The sequence below is a fragment of the Macaca thibetana genome, chromosome 15 (assembly GCF_024542745.1).
Source record: "Macaca thibetana thibetana isolate TM-01 chromosome 15, ASM2454274v1, whole genome shotgun sequence".
Taxonomy (NCBI): domain Eukaryota; kingdom Metazoa; phylum Chordata; class Mammalia; order Primates; family Cercopithecidae; genus Macaca; species Macaca thibetana.
The window spans coordinates 46,519,954-46,538,613 of record NC_065592.1 but is presented as its reverse complement, the minus strand read 5'-3'; the positions used below and the strand labels follow the sequence as shown (position 1 = coordinate 46,538,613).

Here is an 18,660-nt window from a genome sequence, read left to right as displayed (position 1 = left end):
TCAGCCCCATTCATACCTTTGGCTGCCCCAGTGTCCTCCACCTCAGATTTCAGACCTCTGAGCCCATCAGAACCCCCCAGCCTCCAGAAGCTCCTGTCGGTACTGATGCCTCCTCCCCCGTGGCTTTGTTTGGTGTGAGTATCCTGGGGCAGAGCCAAGCCTCCTCCTCTGCCCAACCCTCCCTGATGCTGGGAGGGGAGAATCAGTGAATGTGCCAGGCAGACAGACATGCCCCGGAAGTCTACTGGAAGACTGGAGAGCAGAGGGTAGCGATCCACAGAACCCTTGTGCCCTGCTTGCTCCCTTTCCCCCACCACAGCTTCCCCTGGCTGTTCAGAGAAGGTGCATGGACAAAGGTAGGTGGTCAGAGTCTTCCTGGAAAGGTAGGAATTGGCTTGGTGAAATTCCAGTTCTGAGTGTTTGGAGAGTGCTTTGTAGGGTTTGGGTTGACGGGCAAGGGACTGGGCAGTCACTCCCACAGCTCCCAAATCAATCAAGCGAAGTTAATCCACTTTTGGGGTCTGGGCCAGGAGGGCTACAACTGGGAAGGGCTGAGGGGAAGGAATATGCTTGACTGGGACTTGGTTTATCTCTCTTCGTCTGTGAAAAGGAAAGGCTGCCTCTCACACCCACAGTCTGGTCCTATACCTCACAGAGACAGAGACAGACCTAGACCTTCAGAGACCCATGCTTCATTCATCCAACACATATTTATTATTATTATTATTATTTTTTGCCAGGCACTGTTGGACACAGGAGCAAATAAAACAAAGTCCTTATTATAATGGTACAATTCTAAGTGGGGGAAATATACAGTGTGTCAGATAGTGATAAGCACCATGCAGAAAAATGTAGCTGCGTTGGGGGGAACAGAAGGGGCGCATTAGTTACCTATTGCTGTGTGACAAATCACCCCATAATTTAGCAGCTTAAAACAAAAAACATTTATTTTCTCACAATTCTGTGGGTCTGGATGGTTCTGACTCATTATCCTCTAAGGTTCTGTAGTAAAAAGGTTGGCCAGGGCTGCAGTCATCTGAAGGTTTGACTGGGACTGGAGGATCTACTTCCAAGATGGCTCACTTGCATGGCCCTTGGCAGGGGGCCTGTTTCCCTGCAATGTGGGCCTCTCCATAGGATTGGTTGTATGTCCTCTCAACATGGCAGTTGGTTTCCCCCAGAATGATCCAAGAGAGACTCTTTAGGCAGCAATGCTTTTTATGGCCTAGTCCTAGAAGTCACACACTGTTATGTCTGCCACATTATTTGTGAAAGTACATAATTGAGTCTAGCCCACTCAAGGGGAAGGAATTTAGGCTTCACCTCTTGAAGGACAGAGCATCAAAAATTTTGTGAAGGTATTTAAAATCACCATGCAAGAGATAATATTATATAAGTGTTGAAGAACTCAGTGAGCAGGAATTGAAGGAGGGGAGGAAGAGAGCTATGGCTATGTGGATACCTTGGGACGAGCACTGCGGTCAGAATAGCAGGTGCAAATATCCTGGGACAGAATTTTGCTTGATGTGTTGGAAGAAAAGCAAGGAGGCCACTGGGTCGGAATGGGGGACTGAAGGGGTGAGCAGTTGGAATGTCTGATCAGAGGAAACATGGGCCTTGGAGTAGGCCCTTGTAAGGAGTGAAAGGACAGAATGAGATGGAAAGCCATTGGATATGTCTCGGCAGAGAGTGAAAGTCTGACTGGCTGCCGCAAGGAGAACCCTCCACACAGGATGCATGTGTGATCAGTTAAGGGACCATTGCAATAGTCTATAGGCAACAGATGATGGTGTCTTAGACCAGGGTGGGGGCAGTGGAGGTGAGAAGACATGGTTAGAGTCTGGATATATTCTGCAGACAAAAACAGTATTTGATGATGGATCGCATCTGGGACGTGAAACAGACGTGTCCAAAATGACTCTGGGCAGCTGGGTAAATGTAGGTGCCCTTAATTCAGAGAGTAAAGACTACAAGATGGTGGTGGTGTGGGGTTGGGAAAGAATTTGGTTTGCTTTGGATATCTCAAATCTGAGATACCTATTAGACAGTCAAGTGGAGATGTTGAGTAGAGATGAAGGCAGTAAGATTTCCAACTCCGGTGCTCAGGAAAGAGATTTAGGCTGAGACAGAAATTTAGAAGTCAAGATATATAGATGGTAAAGTCACAGAATCACCTGGGAAGGGGTGTAAACAGAGAAGAGGTTTGAGGACTAAGCCCAAGAAAGTCAGAGAATGAGGAGATAGGAATCCAGTAGCTGGGTGCAGTGGCTCACACCTGTAATCCCAGCACTTTGTAAGGCCAAGCGGGCAGATCACTTGAAGTCAGGAGTTTTGAGACCAGCCTGGCCAATGTGGTGAAACTCTGTCTCTACTAAAAAAAAAAAAAAAAAAAAAAAAAAAAATCCAGAAAAGGAAGAGTAGTGTCCCAGAAGCTAAGAGTGCCTTCAGAGTGATTACCTGTGTCAAATGAAAGCTGAGAATTATGAAATGACCAACAGATTTAGCAGCAGAGATTAGGAGGGGCCTGGGAGCCTAGCCCTTTGTGGACGTTTGGGAGGAATGACAGGGCAAGCTGGGTCATCCCTGACATGTGGACTCTGAGCCTAGAGGCAGAGCTGGGTTACAGAGTAGGAATCCCCCAAGGAGGCATGGCTTTGCAACCTGGGGTCAATGGAGAGGAGCCGGCCAGAGCCTACTATGCCTGACACGGTGGTAATGGGGGTGAAGAGTCCGGGTCAGGATGGCCAACTTACCTGGACTCCACATTCAGTTGTTGTTTCTAAATGCAGTTATACATATAGTCTTTCAGATTTGTGTTCATTAAAATCTTAAAATATCTAATTTTTATAACCATGTTTCTTCCATTTTTAAAACACCAGGAATCCTGAGAAGCAGGAGTGATCTATGCCTTACCCTCAGAACAGGGCCAGGATGAGGGTGAGGCATACTTGGTGTGTAGGATGCAGAAGTTAAGGCAAGAGCAGGGTCTCTGGGAATGAATGCACTTTAGGCACCTCTCTTGCCTTACCTGAATCCTGGCCCTACCTACCTCACATACTGCCAGGTAGTGTGCCTGCCTTTCACTGTGGGAGCCTCCACATTAGTGGTGGGTCCTGAAGAAGGTAGACCATAGACTGGAGGAACTCCTGTTCTGGGTGGGGGCAGACACCACGCTGGGAGCCCTGAAAAAAAGCCGAGAACAACTATGCCTTTAAGCTAAAAAGTGGATGCACACTGCCACCCTGTGGCCATCCAGGGGAAGATTCTTAGGACTGTTCCCAGGATCCCACCGGCAGAGGTAAGGCCAAGACACACTCCAGGCCACCCTGCCCTGAATTTCTCAAATTGTGGCATTCACAGCTGTGTTGGAGAGAATCATTGAACAGGCTGATCTCTGGCAATGGAGCTCAATAGTCTGAGCTACTGACTCAAAGAGTGTCTTAGGTGATTCTAAGGCACACTCAAGTATATAGTCCCTACTAGTCAAAAGCCACTGTCTTGTGAGGCACAGTGGCTTGTTTCTGTTATCCCAGTTACTCTGGAGACTAAGGGAAGATTACTTGAGGCCAGGAGCTGGAGATCAGCTGGGGCAACATAGCAAGACCCCGTCTCTAAAAAAAAATTTAAAAAGCTAACCAGGCATGGTGGCATTTGCCTATAGTCCCAGCTACTCATAAGGTTAAGGCAGGAAGATTGTTTGGGACCACGAGTTCAAGGCTGCAGGGAGCTATGATCATGTCGCTGTGCCACTCTCCAGCCTGGGCAACAGAGGAGACCCCATCTCTTAAAAAAAAAAAAAAAAAAAAAAAAAAAAAAAAAAACCATGAATCACACAGCAAGAGAGAGATCTTCCTGAGGTCCCCAGGAGTCAGAGGCTTTTTCGGGCTGCTCAGACACACAAAAAGATGGAACAGATCAACAAATCTTTATTAACAGAAACAGAAAGATGGACAGAGAATGCAGCAGGGGCTGTCTGAAAACTGTGATGTGTGTGTGTGTTGTGTGTGTGTAAAAGGCCTTCTCCAGGCCAGGAAGGCCCCCTTGGAATCAGGCCCACCTGCCTAGATCCCCTCCTCAGTGGCGGGTCCTGGGCTGAAACCAGCTTCTGCATCATATCCCCAAAGGAAGAATGGGGGCCTTTCTGGATGGAAGATGCTGACTTCAAGCATTCTTCACATTACTCTGGTTCCCCAGGTGAGCTTGGTTGCCGAGGGGGTTGGGGACAAGCCACAGGGGCACTTGCATAGCAGGGGAGTAGAATGGGGATAAGGCATATGGTGAGGACAGGGGAGAAGGGGAAGGGCATCATAGCTGCAGGTGAAGGGTGCCTCCAAAAGGCAGCTCCTCTTCCCCCTCATCCCCTCAAATTGCTGCTGGGTTGAGGAGTCAGACTGAGGCAGTATAATACCCTCCCCCATCCTTAACTCCAGAACCCCAGTTTGGTGGGGAGGGGGTGGGAAGCTGTGGAGCTCTGGAAAGGCCTGAGTTAGTGAGTCAAGCTTGTGATGTGTGTGTTTGAACACAACTGGCTCCCTTGGTATACCAGGGGCTCCCTATCCAGATGGGTATGAGTGCATGGTCCTACTGTACACACAGGTCTCAGTATCTATATGTGTCTCATTAGTTCCCATGGTTCTCTGTGTTTGGATACATAAGCATGGATATCCCTGCTCATACAGCAGGAACTCGGGATCTGCATGGTGTACGTCCCTGTCTGTAAACATGGGCTCCAGCAAGTGGATATGTGCGGGCCTGCCCGCTCCTGTCCATCCACAGGTCTTCCTTCAGGCCTGGCTGGTCAAGGATCCTGGCCGAAGAGGTAGGTGGTGAGCTCAAGCCGGAGGCCCCGAGCATAGGAGCGAAGAGTATAGAAGAGGGTGAGGAAGTCCTGGGTGCTGAAGACAGTGTCGGCCAGCGCGAAGGCCAGGGTGGATGGGATGACACCCCGGCCGTACTCCACCATCCATGTGTTTGGCCCCCACTCCACAGCTGTTGCCTCACCAGGCCCATGCACTACCGTCTCCCCTGGGGGACAGGGAGCACCCAAGTGAAGAGCCAGCTCTGCCTTGCCCTTCCATGGCTGCTGCTTTCCTGGCCCATGGACTAACTAGGGGTGGGGAATGGAGAGGGAGCTTCAGAAAAACAAAAGGCCCTACCTCACTGGGCTGGCCCATACGGCTACTCCTAAATGTTCTGTGGCATCATCTGACCCATGTCCTCTCTTGGGGGAAGCCATAGACGGCTACCTTGCTTGGCCATGGGCCCACTGTATGGAAGTCTGCACTCCCAAGCCTCACTCGAAACAAGCAGAAATTTAGCTAAACCTGGGCTGGGCTTGTAGCTAGGAAAGGGGTAGTTCCAGGACTTGTGAGGCTTTATCTGAAAAGTGTAGCTGTTCAACCACCATGCCTGCGATGCATACACCCAACCTCAAATGTACTGGGAAGTCCAATGCTCTATTTCTTAAGCAAATTGTTGCACTATTAAAAAAAAAAAGATAACTGTCTGTATTGTCTTTTGGAGTATTGAGAGCATTTCTGATTACCCACTGTCTCCCCAACAGTTGTTGGAATATTGTCTGGGCAAAATTGTGCCTGGGCAGATAAAAATCAGACATGTTTAACAGGAAGTTGTTATGTTTTGTTTCCCCTTGACAGAGGAAAGCAAGAGTCCCTCAGCTCTGCCCCAACCAATCACCTGTGGCTTATGGGAGGGTGGAGGAAGGGAACCATGAGGAGGGCCCCCCAACACACTCCTTTTCCATGCCATGCTCCCCGCAATTGTGGGCACCCCCCACGTGAAGGCACCCACTTCTCTGACAGAGCCTTCTTACCCACCTGGGTAGAAGACCTCACTTTTGGTGGTGCCCTCTCTCCACTGGTGGAAGGTGCCAGAGATGATGGTATCCGAGATCTCAGCCCAGTAGCGCCCTGAGTGACAATCGCATGGACACTATCAGGGTATTCGCGCCATCGCACGGCCCAGCCAAACATCAGACAGGAGGGCATGGGCCTCTCTACAACCCCAGCCTCCCAATCCGGCCCGCCGCTAGCACTGACCCGAGTGGCCGCGGGAGCCTAGGGCGGTGCCGAAGAGCAGCACATACTCGGACAGCGAGGCGTGCAGAAGGCACATGGCGCCCATCCAGCCACCCGCATTCACGAACACCCACTGCAGCTCCTCGTCGGGCAGCACGTGGCCTGGGTGCAGCCGCCGCAGCTCCACGATCAGCCGAGAGAAGGCCAGCTCGTGGTCCAGCCCTGGCGGAGGCAGAGGGGCGGCGGAGTCAGGGCCGGCACCGGTCCTGGGTCCGGGGATGGCGCCTTCGGAACCCTAGGCTCCGCTCCCGGGCCGGCCGCTCCCCTCCCCGCCCTCTGCCCGCTCACCAGCATACTGCCGCGCCAACTGCGCTATCTCTTCGCGCTGGAAGACGAAGCTCTGCGTACCCAGCCAGAGCCAGACGACCTGGGTCAGCACCGCTGCGACAGCCAGGAACAGCGCGGCCCACGCCCACCGCCGGCCCACGGCCCACTGCATCCCGGCGGGCGGCCTAGCACGGCGCAACGCAGGAGCGAGCCGGGGTCTGAGGCTTTGCACTCACCGCCTCGGAGCCCGCCGGCTGCCCACGAAGCGCTCCCCCGCCACCGCCGTGGTACGGTTCGCCCTGACCAATAGGAGCGGCCAGTCACCTTGGCACCGCCCCTTCGGTCGAACCATTTCTTCGGGGGGAGCACGGAATAGTGTGGCGGTGCCGCGCAAGGGCGGCGAGGGGGTGGGGCTAAGTTGCCCAGCTGCAGATGGCAGGGTCTTCAGGCGAGGTCTGACCTAGCGCCACTCTACAAACGGATGGGGTGGGGGTAGTGAGACCCAGAATGGACTGGCTCGCCCGAGCTCACTGGCTGGTTGAAGCAGACGAACCCGGAAGTGGAGCCTTCTGGGACTCAACGATTGTTAGGGCCCTCCTTTACCAGGACTGAAGGGGAGGGGAGGCAGTTCAAGCTGGGAGCCCTAGGGTGGGCATTCCAGAGGCAGTGACACCTGAACTGTGTCTTTAAGAGCGCGCAGAGGGGGCACGCCAGTTCGCAGGGACCGGCCCCTAGAGCAAAGGCCCCCGAGGAGAGACAGCTTGGGGTCTTCAGGGGCCTACAATTCCTTCTCTGTTATGCAGCACAAAATGTGAGAGGAGGCCTTGTAAACCAGCTGAGGGGTATCAGCAGGGGAGGAAGGGGATTAGATTTTGCCACCGAGTGGCACAGGACTGCCGAGTGGAGAGGAGCAAGATGAGTCAGGGAGACCATGACCATGGGCCAGGTAAGAGGGAAGGTCTGTGTCAGTGGAGATGGAAGAAAGAAATGAGCTTAACAACTCTGGAAATGAAGTTGGTAGGGCTTGATCTCTTCTTCCTGGAATACTCTTTCCCCCTTTACCCTATCCCCACTTTCCCCTTATTTGGCTAACATCCTTTGCATGTCTAGTGGGCAGCTGAGCATCCAGGTCTGGAAGCTCAGCTCCAGTCTGGAGGTAGAGCTGGGAGTTGTCATTCATTCAGATATTTTGTTGGCACTTGTATGTGCCAAGTTCTGTAGTGACCATTAGGGATATGGGTAGAAACAATGGTCCCACTCCCCAGCTTAGGGATCTCACTGGAGAGTCTACAGAAAACCTCTAAGAATTGATAAAATCTCACAGGGAGAGAGAATAGAGTAAGATAAGGCTAAAGACAGAGCCCTGGAGATCACCAAAAGCAAAGGGTAGGCAGAGGAAGAAGAAAGCAAAAAGGAAAAGAAACAAAAGAGAAAAGAGGCAGCATTGTGCAGTGATTAAGAAATAAACTCGAGCTGGACTGCCTGAGTTCAAAGCCTGGCTCCTGCTACCTACTAGTTGTCTGATCTTGGGCAGGTTACTTAAAATCTCTGTAACTTAGTTTTCTTACTGGTAAAATTGAATGGACAAAAGTACCTACCTCATAGTACATATCTTCATTTTGATGAGATTAGATGTGTTAATATTTGTAAAGCAGTTAGTGCCCCACATGGTGAGCATTTTACGTGATGGTTATATATATAAAACACAAAGGAACTGGAAAAGAGTACCCTCATACGTTTTTGACCTTGAAGAAGGAAACTGAGGCTGGGCGAAGTGGTTCATACTTGTAATCCCAATGCTTTGGGAGGCTGAGGCAGACGGAACACTTGAGTCCAGGTATTCGAGACCAGCCTGGGCAACATGGTGAAACCCCATCTCTGCAAAAAGTACAAAAATTAGTCAGGAGTAGGTGCGCACACTTGTAGTCCCAGCTACTCGGGAGGCTGAAGTGCGAGGATCCGCTTGAACCTGGGAAGTGGAGGTTGCAGTGAGCCAACAGAGCAATACCCTGCCTCAAAAAAAAAAAAAAAAAAAAAAAAAAAGGGCTGGCCGCAGTGGCATATGCCTGTAATCCCAGCACTTTGGGAGGCTAAGGCGGGCAGCCAGATTTCCTGAGCTTAGAAGTTCGAAACTACCCTGGGCAACATGGTGAAACCTTGTCTCTACTAAAATACAAAAAATTAGCCGGGCGTGGTGGCAGGTGCCTGTAGTCCCAGCTACTCAGGAGGCTGAAGCAGGAGAATCGCTTGAACCCAGAAGGTGGAGGTTGCAATGAGCCAAGATCATGCCACTATACTCCAGCCTGGGCAACAGAGGGAGACCCTGTCTCCAGAAAGAAAAAGGGGCCCGGCACAGTGGCTCACGCCTGTAATCCCAACACTTTGGGAGGCCGAGGCAGGTGGATCACCTGAGGTCGGGGGTTTGAGACCAGCCTGACCAACATGGAGAAACCCTGTCTCTACTAAAAATACAAAATTAGCTGGGCATATGGTGGCATATGCTGGTAATCCCAGCTACTCGGGAGGCTGAGGCAGGAGAATCACTTGAACACAGGAGGTGGAGGTTGTGGTGAGCCGAGATCGCACCATTGCACTCCAACCTGGGTGTGAAAGAGCGAAACCCCATCTCAAACAAAACAGTCCGGGCGCAGTGGCTCACGCCTGTAATCCCAGCCCTTTGGGAGGCCGAGGCAGGCGGATCACGAGGTCAGGAGTTCGAGACCAGCCTGACCAACATGGTGAAACCCCATCTCTACTAAAAAATACAAAAATTAGCCAAGCATGGTGGCGCGTGCCACTCACTTGGCCCAGATACTCGGGAGGCTGAGGCAGGAGAATCGTTTGAACCCAGGAGGTGGAGGTTGCAGTGAGCGGAGATTGTGCCATTGCATTCCTGCCTGGGCAACAGAGTGAGACTCTGTCTCAAAAGAGAAAAACAAACAAACAAAAACAACAGTGAGGAAAAAAAGAAAAAGCTGAGGCAAAATTAATATAGAGAGTTTATTTGGGCCAAGGTAGAGAGCAACTGCTCGGGACACACTTCCAGGTTGCCTTGGGGAGTGTTGATACAAGCATTTTTTATTTTTATTTTATAAGTGGTTTTTATTTTTATTTTTTATTTTCTTGGAGATGGATTCTTACTCTGTTGCCTAGGCTGGAGTGCAGTGGTGCGATCTTGGCTCACTGCAACCCCCGCCTCCCATGTTCAAGCTATCCTCCTCCTTCAGCCTCCCGAGTAGCTGGGACCACAGGTGTGCGTCACCGTGCGTGGCTAATTTTTGTATTTTTAGTGGAGACAGGTTTTTGCCATGTTGAGGCTGGTCTCTAACTCCTGACCTCAGGTGACCCACCCTCCTTGGCTTCCCAAAGTGTGGGATTATAGGTATGAGCCACTGTGCCCGGTCACTTTATTTTAACCTAATTTTTTTTTTTTTTTTTTGGGACGGAGTCTCCACTGTTGCCCAGGCTGGAGTGCAGTGGCACAATCTCAGCTCACTGCAACCTCCGCCTCCCGGTTCAAGCAATTCTCCTGCCTCAGCCTCCCAAGTAGCTGGAACTACAGGCGCCCGCCACCACATCCAGCTAATTTTTTTGTATTTTTAGTAGAGACAGGGTTTCACCAGGTTGGCCAGGCTGGTCTTGAACTCCTGACCTCGTGATTCGCCCACCTCAACCTCCCAAATTGCTGGGATTACAGGCGTGAGCCACTACGCCAGGCCCATGCTGTCACATTTTAATGCCTCTCTGGGCCTGATAATTAAAAGGGGCTGGCATTTCTCAGATAAAAAGTTTCTTTACTTTCTCAAGAGTGATGGAATGGGCCAAGCGCGGTGGCTCACGCCTGTAATCCCAGCCCTTTGGGAGGCTGAGGTGGCCGGATCACCTGAGGTTGGCAGTTCAAAACCAGCCTGACCAACATGGAGAAACCCCATCTGTACTAAAAACACAAAATTAGCCAGGCGTGGTGGTGCATACCTATAATCCCAGCTTCTTGGGAGGCTGAGGCAGGAGAATCGCTTGAACCTGGGAGGCGGAGGTTGCAGTGAGCTGAGATCATGCCATTGCACTTCAGCCTGGGCAACGAGAGCAAAACTCCGTCTGAAAAAAAAAAAGAAAGTAATGGAATGAAGGGTTAACACAGTGAAGTATAATTGAGAGATTGAATAATATGATGGGAAATGATAATTAGACTTCTCAGTAGGGGTATGTGGCAGAGACAATGCTATACATTCACAAATCCATTTCCTCTTGCTCTTGGACCGCTAGATTAGATTCCACAGTCTACTCTGGGTCATGTGATTGCATTCTGGCCAATGAAATATAGATAGAAATAGAAATGATGTATGACATTTCCAGGGCTGGCTCCTAAAGTCTCCTCTGAAATTGTTTTTTTTTTTTTTTTTTTTTTCTCTCTCTCTCTCTTTTTAAGAGACGGGATTGTGCTATGTCACTCCCAGACTGGTATCAAACTCTTGGGCTCAAGTGATCTCCTACCTTGGCTTCCCAAGTAGCTGGGGGACTACAGGCACATACTACCATGCCCAGCTTGAAGTTCTTTACATTTTCTTTCTTCCCTCATCTACTACTGTAGTTATAGAGGATCTCTAGTGGAGTATTCTGAGACCCTAGGAAATGGCATAGCTACTAGATGGATGGCACCTGGATCCCTAAATCCTGCTTGGAACAGGCCTCCCTGTTATCCCCAGAATTGACTGTAGTGCTAAGCCATTGAGTTTTGGGAGTGTTTGTTACAGCAACTAAGATTACTTACCCTGACAAATATAGGGCAAAAGATGCGTTACAATATACCATGCAGCTAAGAGTAGAGGCCAGGAAGATGGCCTATGTTTTTAAGAAACTTAGCAGGCTGGGCATGGTGGCTCATGCCTGTAATCCCAGTTATTTGGGAGGCAGAGGCAGGCAGATCACCTGAGGTCAGGAGTTTGAGACCAGCCTGGCCAACATGATGAAACCCTGTCTCTACTACAAATACAAAAATTAGCCGGGTGTGGTGGTGCATGCCTGTAATCCCAGCTACTGGGGAGGCTGAGGCAGGAGAATCACTTGAATCCAGGAGGCGGTGAGCCTAGATTGCACCACTGTACTCTAGCCTGGGCGACAGAGTGAGACTCCATCTAAAAAAAAAAAAAAGAAAGAAAGAAACTTGGGAGAGAAATTAAGGATAAAGAAGGGATTATCTAGAGGAGAATGAAGGATTGAGGGAACATACTTTTGTATTGGTTCTGGCTTCTGTGGCATTTCTGACTGGACAACTCACTAAGAACCCTGAGCAGCAGGGATTAGCCCCCAAATTTGGTCTCTGCTCCCCATTCCAGGAACAGCTTTCTGGGATCATCTGGGCCTACAGCTCCCCTATCTGGTCTTTCAGAAAGCTTTTCCAGGTGTAGTGGCTTACACCTGTAATCCCAGCACTCTGGGAAGGTCGAGATGGGCAGATTACCTGAGGTCAGGTGTTCAAGACCAGCCTGGCCAACATGGGAAAATCCTGTCTCTAAAAAATACAAAAATTAGCCGAGTATGATGGTGGGTGCCTGTAATCCCAGCTACTCAGGAGGCTGAGGCAGGAGGATCACTTGAACCTGGGAGGCAGAGGTTGCGGTGAACCAAGATTAAGCCACTGCATTCCAGCCTGGGCAACAGAGTGAAACTCCGTCTCAAAAAAAAAAAAAAAAAAAGAAAGAAAATAAAAAAAAAAACACATAAAAATTATAGAAATGGTCAACCAGGCCGGGCGCGGTGGCTCAAGCCTGTAATCCCAGCACTTTGGGAGGCCGAGACGGGCGGATCACGAGTTCAGGAGATCGAGACCATCCTGGCTAACACGGTGAAACCCTGTCTCTACTAAAATGCAAAAAAAATTAGCCGGGCGAGGTGGCGGGCGCCTGTACTCCCAGCTACTCGGGAGGCTGAGGCAGGAGAATGGCGTGAACCCGGGAGGCGGAGCTTGCAGTGAGCTGAGATCCGGCCACTGCACTCCAGCCTGGGCAACAGAGCTAGACTCCGTCTCAAAAAAAAAAAAAAAAAAAAAGAAATGGTCAACCAGCAGCCCTCAGAGGTGCTCTGTCTATGGAGTAGCCATTTTTTTATTCCTTCACTTTCCTAATAAACTTGCTTTGACTTCACACTATGGACCCACCTTGAATTCTTTCTTGCATGAGATCCAAGAATCCTCTCTTGGGGTCTGGATTGGGATCCCTTTACTGTAACAACACCTCTGGGATCTGGGAGGGAGGGAGCTGGGTAGGCCCCATCTTAGTCATTCTCCTCTTCCTCCAAAAAATGACCTTGGGGAGTCATAGAGGAGAGTTATGGAGATGCTCCTGAAAGATGTTCCTGATGGGGGTCAGGATTTAGTTAGCATGATTCAGGGTGTGGCACTGAAGCACTAGTGTTCTTGGGAAAATGGAGCTGTCTACAAACTCTAGTCACTCAAATATAACTGAGAGAACAGAAAAGCAGATCTCCTGTTCCTGTCTCACCTCTTTGGGTAATATGAACAGCCAGTGGGACAGGTAAAACCCCCGTTTCTCAGTCCCCAGCTCCCTGTCTCCTACAGTCTGAGGACCTTAGGGCAGAGATCAAGTAAATGACCCATGACCTAGTTTTTGCAGCTCAATTGCAAAACACCTAGCTTGCTTTGGCCTGGACTGGGGGAAGGGACGTCCCTGCTATGGCTCAACTTCTGTCACTGGGTTTCTGTCCTACATTCCACTGAAGTCTCAGAGGCATCTCACAGCACTGGGAAGAGTCTTGGAAACTCGCATTCAAATCTCAGCTTGGCCACTAATTCTCTGGGTGACCTTGAGTCCTCTGGTCCCCACTGTGAAATGGGGAAGAGGTTTAGACAATATTTAGATGGCTCTTTAAAAGTACCAGGGGGCCAGCCGTTTGGGAGGCTGAGGCGGGAGGATCACTTGAAGTCAGGAGTTCAAGACCAGCCTGGCCAACATGTGAAACCCCATCTCTACTAAAAATACAAAAATTAGCCGGGTGTGGTGGCATGAACCTGTAATCCCAGCTACTCGGGAGACTGAGGCAGGAGAATTGCATGAACCCAGGAGGTGGAGGCTGCAGTGAGCCAAGATCACACCACTGCACTCCAGCCTGGGTGGCAAAGTGAGACTCTGTCTCAAAGAAAAAAAAAAAAAAAGTACCAGGGGAGGAATTCATTTGAATTTTATCCTAGTGTTAGCCAATTGGTCCGATCCAAGGAAAATTTAGAAAAGGGAAGGGGATGTGTAAAGGAAACACTAGGCCCCACCTAGATGATGGCTGGAGCTTCTGATAGTCCTGTACTCCCCACATTTTCAGATTTTTTTTTTTTTTTTTTAGACAAGGTCTCGCTCTGTTGCCAGGCTGGAGTTCAGTGGCGCGATCTCGGCTCACTGCAACCTCTGCCTCCCGGGTTCAAGTGATTCTTCTGCCTCAGCCTCCTGAGTAGCTGGGACTACAGGTGTGCGCCACCACGCCCAGCTTTTTTTTTTTTTTTTTTTTTTTTTTTTTTTACTAAAGACGGGATTTCACCATGTTGGCCAGGATGGTCTCAATCTCTTGACCTCGTGATCCGCCCGCCTTGGTCTCCCAAAGTGTTGGGATTACAGGCGTGAGCCACCGAGCTCGGCCATTTGTAGATTTTTTATAGCTCTTTTACCCCTCCCACTTCTTGTGCTGTCTTGGTGTGTGCAGGAGAGAGAGAGAGAGAGGAAGAAGCAGAGCAAGAGTGAGAGAAAGAAAGGCAATATGGTTACTCAGCCCTTTTTCCGAAATCTGTTTTTGCTTTTAGGGATAGGATAATGGATATAGTACTCCACACAGCCCCACCAAGTTTGCCCTCCTCCACTACAGCCACTGAGCAGGTGACTGAGGCACTGTTGATCCAGGGTCATATCCTTACTCGCCCTAGAATGTAAGCTCAGGCAGGGCAGAGGCCATGCCTGACTTGCGCAGCCCAATGCTTCACACAGCCTAGGTGTCTAGCACATGGTAGATGCTCAGTAAATATTTGCTGAATGAAAGATCAAATGAATGATTGCAGCAAGCGTCTTGTAGGCGTCCTGGAGCCCAAGGATTCTGCAGTAGGCAGCTTTCACAGAGGTTCTTCCAGTGCAGTGGCTCCAGCTCTGGGTGGAGTGGGATCATCAATGTCGGCCCCCAGGGTTCACAGCTGTTCTGAACCCCGCCCCCAGGTGGCAGGGCAGCCGTCAGTCACGTGCTGGCGGCTGGCCAATCATCGGGGGCGGCGCGGGGAGGGGCGGTGTAGACGGAGAAAGTGAAGGGTGAGGCACTGCCCTGTAGATTTTCCAGCGGATCCCCGGTGGCCTCATGTCGCGCAGCGGAACCGATCCTGAGCAGCGCCAGCAGGCGTCAGAGGCGGACGCCGCAGCAGCAACCTTCCGGGCAAGCGGTAACTGCACCGCGGCAGGGACTCCCTGGGGCGCGGAGCCGAGCCCTCCCCTTCTTTAGGAAGCTCTCGCCCCCACCTAAGGTTGGAACGCTCATCCCGAGCCAGACCGACAAGGCATACAGTCGCCTGTGTACGAGCTGCAGGCCAATTGGCGTTGGGAAGGTCCAATCCTGGGCCTCTAGCTCCTGAGCGGGACGGGGCGGAGAGGACGCTTCCGAGCTTGGGCCTGCTGGTGGGTGAGACCCAGGAGAGAGGGAGCTAGAGAGCTCTGAGGACTGATCTTAACTGTCTGGCCCTAGACCATCAGCATATACGCTACAACCCGCTGCAGGATGAGTGGGTGCTGGTGTCAGCTCACCGCATGAAGCGGCCCTGGCAGGGTCAAGTGGAGCCCCAGCTTCTGAAGACAGTGCCCCGCCATGACCCCCTCAACCCTCTGTGTCCCGGGGCCACCCGAGCCAATGGAGAGGTAAGCCTGTAGAGCCCTGCATCTGCAGGCTGGGCCACAGGGAGTAGTTCCCTCTTAGAGCTGTCCTCCACCCACAGGGGTAGTGAACCTCCTTCTGGGTCATATCCCACCAAGCTTTTTGGTCCCCTAGAGTGGGCCTTGCCTACTCACTTGTAGCCTGTCCAGTCTTTGAAGCCCACCAGGTAACTGGTGGTATGGGGCAGTGAGTGCTTCTAGCCCATCCTTGTCAGTAGGTGAATCCCCACTACGATAGCACCTTCCTGTTTGACAACGACTTCCCAGCTCTGCAGCCTGATGCCCCCAGTCCAGGTAACCTGGCTCCAACTGCTGTTGGGGAGGAGGGTGGCTAGACCTCTTGAGGGACTTCTGCTGCAGAGAGTCATACTCCTTTACCTCAGGACCCAGTGATCATCCCCTTTTCCAAGCAAAGGCTGCACGAGGAGTCTGGTAACTATGGATTTCCCCTTACAACTTTCAAACCAGGGTTGGAGACTCAGCATTGGGGCTGGGCCCTGCCCATAGCAGAGCCAAGCCCTACCTCTCAGTTATCTTTACCCCCCCCCCCCACTACCCAGTAAGGTCATGTGCTTCCACCCCTGGTCGGATGTAACGCTGCCACTCATGTCGGTCCCTGAGATCCGGGCTGTTGTTGATGCATGGGCCTCAGTCACAGAGGAGCTGGGTGCCCAGTACCCTTGGGTGCAGGTTTGTGAGGTCGCCCCTTCCCCTGGATGGGCAGGGAGGGGGTGATGAAGCTTTGGTTCTGGGGAGTAACATTTCTGTTTCCACAGGATGTGGTCAGGAGGGAGCTGACTTGGTGTCTTTTGGGTAACAAAGCTCCCTATCCCTATCTGACAGATCTTTGAAAACAAAGGTGCCATGATGGGCTGTTCCAACCCCCATCCCCACTGCCAGGTAAGGGTGTCAGGGGCTCCAGTGGGTTTCTTGGCTGAGTCTGAGCCAGCACTGTGGACACAGGAACTGGATTAATGGATAAGACAAAGGAAATATGACAATGATGTGGAGGCTTGGAAGTAAAGGACCTGTCTGTTCTTCTCTGCTTTTGCCCCTTGACAGGTGTGGGCCAGCAGTTTCCTGCCAGATATTGCCCAGCGTGAGGAGCGATCTCAGCAGACCTATAAGAGTCAGCACGGAGAGCCCCTGCTAATGGAGTATAGCCGCCAGGAGCTACTCAGGAAGGTGGGAGAGAGCCAAGCCCTGTGTTCCCAAGGAGTCCCTAACTTTCTTACCCCACGAGAGGGGTGTGTAAAGGAGAAAGCTAGAGGGGAACTAGTAGAGAGAGAGACTTGCTAGGAGGCCTTAGCAATAATCCAGTAATCTAAATGAAAGATGATGGTGATTTAGACTCGGGTGGTTAGTGGTGGAGGTGGTGAGAAGGCATCAGATTCTGGGCACATTCTTTTCTTCTGCTTCCCCTGCCTATTTGCTGACCCCACCCCAGCTCTTATGTCATCTTGATGACTTCCTATCCATTCTGCCTGCCTAGGAACGTCTGGTCCTAACCAGTGAGCACTGGTTAGTACTGGTTCCCTTCTGGGCAACATGGCCCTACCAGACACTGCTGCTGCCCCGTCGGCATGTGCAGCGGCTACCTGAGCTGACCCCTGCTGAGCGTGATGGTCAGTCTCCCAAGTAGGATCCTGGGGCTAGGCACTGGATGGGGGTTGCTCCCAGTAGGGTCAGCATCTGGACCCCAGGCTGAGAGTCAGGCTCTGATTCCAGATCTAGCCTCCATCATGAAGAAGCTCTTGACCAAGTACGACAACCTCTTTGAGACGTCCTTTCCCTACTCCATGGGCTGGCATGGTGAGGCTTTTCAAGTACCTATATCTAGCCCCAACACTATTTCTGGGCCTGGGGCCCAGCCCAGTGAACTGCAACCCCAAAGGAGCAAGCCTTGAAACAGTTGCTGGGGGATGTGGCAAGAGCAGAGATGCTGGGACTGAGGGTGGAGCAGCAAACTTGGTGAAAATATGTCTCCAATATGCTTTCTAATCTCCTGCCAGCTCTTCTCAGGCAGGGATCCTGGGAGATGTAGTTTTCAGACACCTGGCTGGGTTTGGGGGTAGGGGCTAAGCTGGATAACTGAAAAAGGGCTCTCTCTCCCCATTATCTCTCTTCTTTCTGTCAGGGGCTCCCACAGGATCCGAGGCCGGGGCCAACTGGGACCACTGGCAGCTGCACGCTCATTACTACCCTCCGCTCCTGCGCTCTGCCACTGTCCGGAAATTCATGGTTGGCTACGAAATGCTTGCTCAGGCTCAGAGGGACCTCACCCCTGAGCAGGTCAGGACTCAGAGCAGTCTGGCTTCTCCAGACTCTCACATGCAGTATGTGCAGGCACCTGATACTTCTGTTGCCCTTGTGCTCCAATCATTGCACAAGGCAGAAAACAGCTCTGGCAGGGAAGGCACTGCCAAAGTTAGGAGCCCTAGGGCCTGGAAGGAGAGTATGGTCCTCAGATCTCCTTTCTCTCCTGCTTCCTCCAGGGATCCCAACAGTCATGACCCTGATAGTTCCCATAACCACCTGGGCATTCCTTGGGACTCAGGAGCTGCTCAACTCTTTCATCCCCTGGAGGCTCCAGCAGTCCTTATCACCAGCCTCACAATTCCACAGGCCCACCCCCAGTGGGCCTGTGGCATTCATATTTCATATTCATATTTCAAACCACAATATCCAGCAAAGTATCTTCTGAGCACCCAGAACTCCATACCATTGGCCAGGTGTGGTGGCTCACGCCTTAATCCCAGCACTTTGGGAGGTCAAGATGGGAGGATTGCTTGAGCCCAGAAGTTCAAGACTAGCCTGGGAAACATAGGAAGACCTTGTCTCTACAAAAAAAAATTTAAAAAGTTAGCCAGGTGTGGTGGCATATACCTGTGGTCCCAGATACTTGGGAGGCTGAGATAGGATCACTTGGGCCCAGGAGTTTGAGGCTGCAGTGAGCTATGATCATGGCATGATGGCATTCCAGCCTGGATAACAGAGCGAGACCTTGTCTCAAAAAAAAAGAAAAAGAAAAAGAAGAAAAGAAGTCCATACCACCATTCTTGGCAGCCCAGCCCTTATCCTCCTTAATTGCTCCCTGTCCCTTTTCCAGGCTGCGGAGAGACTAAGGGCACTTCCTGATGTTCATTACAGCCTGGGGCAGAAGGACAGGGAGACAGCAACCATCGCCTGACCATGCCGACCACAGGGCCTTGAGTCCTTTTTTTTTTTTTTTTCAACAGTCTTGCTGAATTAAGCAGAAAGGGCCTTGAATCCTGGCCTGGAATTTGGGCAGATATAGCATTAATAAAACTGTGCATCTCAAACTTTAATCACATACTCTAGTATCAGAGGAGTGTGAACCTTCAGAGATACAGGGTTAAAAGCTA

At 51.2% G+C, this 18,660-nt stretch overlaps 3 protein-coding genes across 15 annotated transcripts in view; 1 reads left to right on the top strand and 2 right to left on the bottom strand.

Annotated features, from left to right (window-relative positions):
- Positions 1–18,603, top strand: part of GALT (galactose-1-phosphate uridylyltransferase) — a 22,500-nt gene extending 3,897 nt beyond the window's left edge. The window contains exons 2-12 of one of the 5 annotated variants that reach the window (XM_050760795.1): positions 14,643–14,790; positions 15,090–15,259; positions 15,493–15,568; positions 15,658–15,706; positions 15,835–15,964; positions 16,118–16,174; positions 16,337–16,459; positions 16,767–16,899; positions 17,003–17,086; positions 17,412–17,566; positions 18,384–18,603. In XM_050760795.1, the coding sequence (XP_050616752.1) occupies positions 14,709–14,790; positions 15,090–15,259; positions 15,493–15,568; positions 15,658–15,706; positions 15,835–15,964; positions 16,118–16,174; positions 16,337–16,459; positions 16,767–16,899; positions 17,003–17,086; positions 17,412–17,566; positions 18,384–18,464 (1,140 nt within the window). In that variant the 5' untranslated portion in view covers positions 14,643–14,708 and the 3' untranslated portion in view covers positions 18,465–18,603. The other 4 variants (XM_050760793.1, XM_050760796.1, XM_050760797.1 and 1 more) reach the window with 4 other exon arrangements.
- Positions 1–18,660, bottom strand: part of DCTN3 (dynactin subunit 3) — a 237,471-nt gene that overhangs the window by 17,590 nt on the left and 201,221 nt on the right. The window lies entirely within an intron of this gene.
- Positions 3,907–18,660, bottom strand: part of SIGMAR1 (sigma non-opioid intracellular receptor 1) — a 168,799-nt gene continuing 154,045 nt past the window's right edge. Inside the window, exons 2-5 of one of the 4 annotated variants that reach the window (XM_050760836.1) lie at positions 6,387–6,625; positions 6,060–6,260; positions 5,838–5,930; positions 3,907–5,025 (exon numbers count right to left, since the gene is read on the bottom strand). In XM_050760836.1, coding sequence (XP_050616793.1) covers positions 4,799–5,025; positions 5,838–5,930; positions 6,060–6,260; positions 6,387–6,537 — 672 coding nt within the window. In that variant the 5' untranslated portion in view covers positions 6,538–6,625 and the 3' untranslated portion in view covers positions 3,907–4,798. Of the gene's footprint in view, positions 5,026–5,837; positions 5,931–6,059; positions 6,261–6,386; positions 6,683–18,660 lie in introns of those variants that run through there. The other 3 variants (XM_050760835.1, XR_007719721.1, XM_050760837.1) reach the window with 3 other exon arrangements.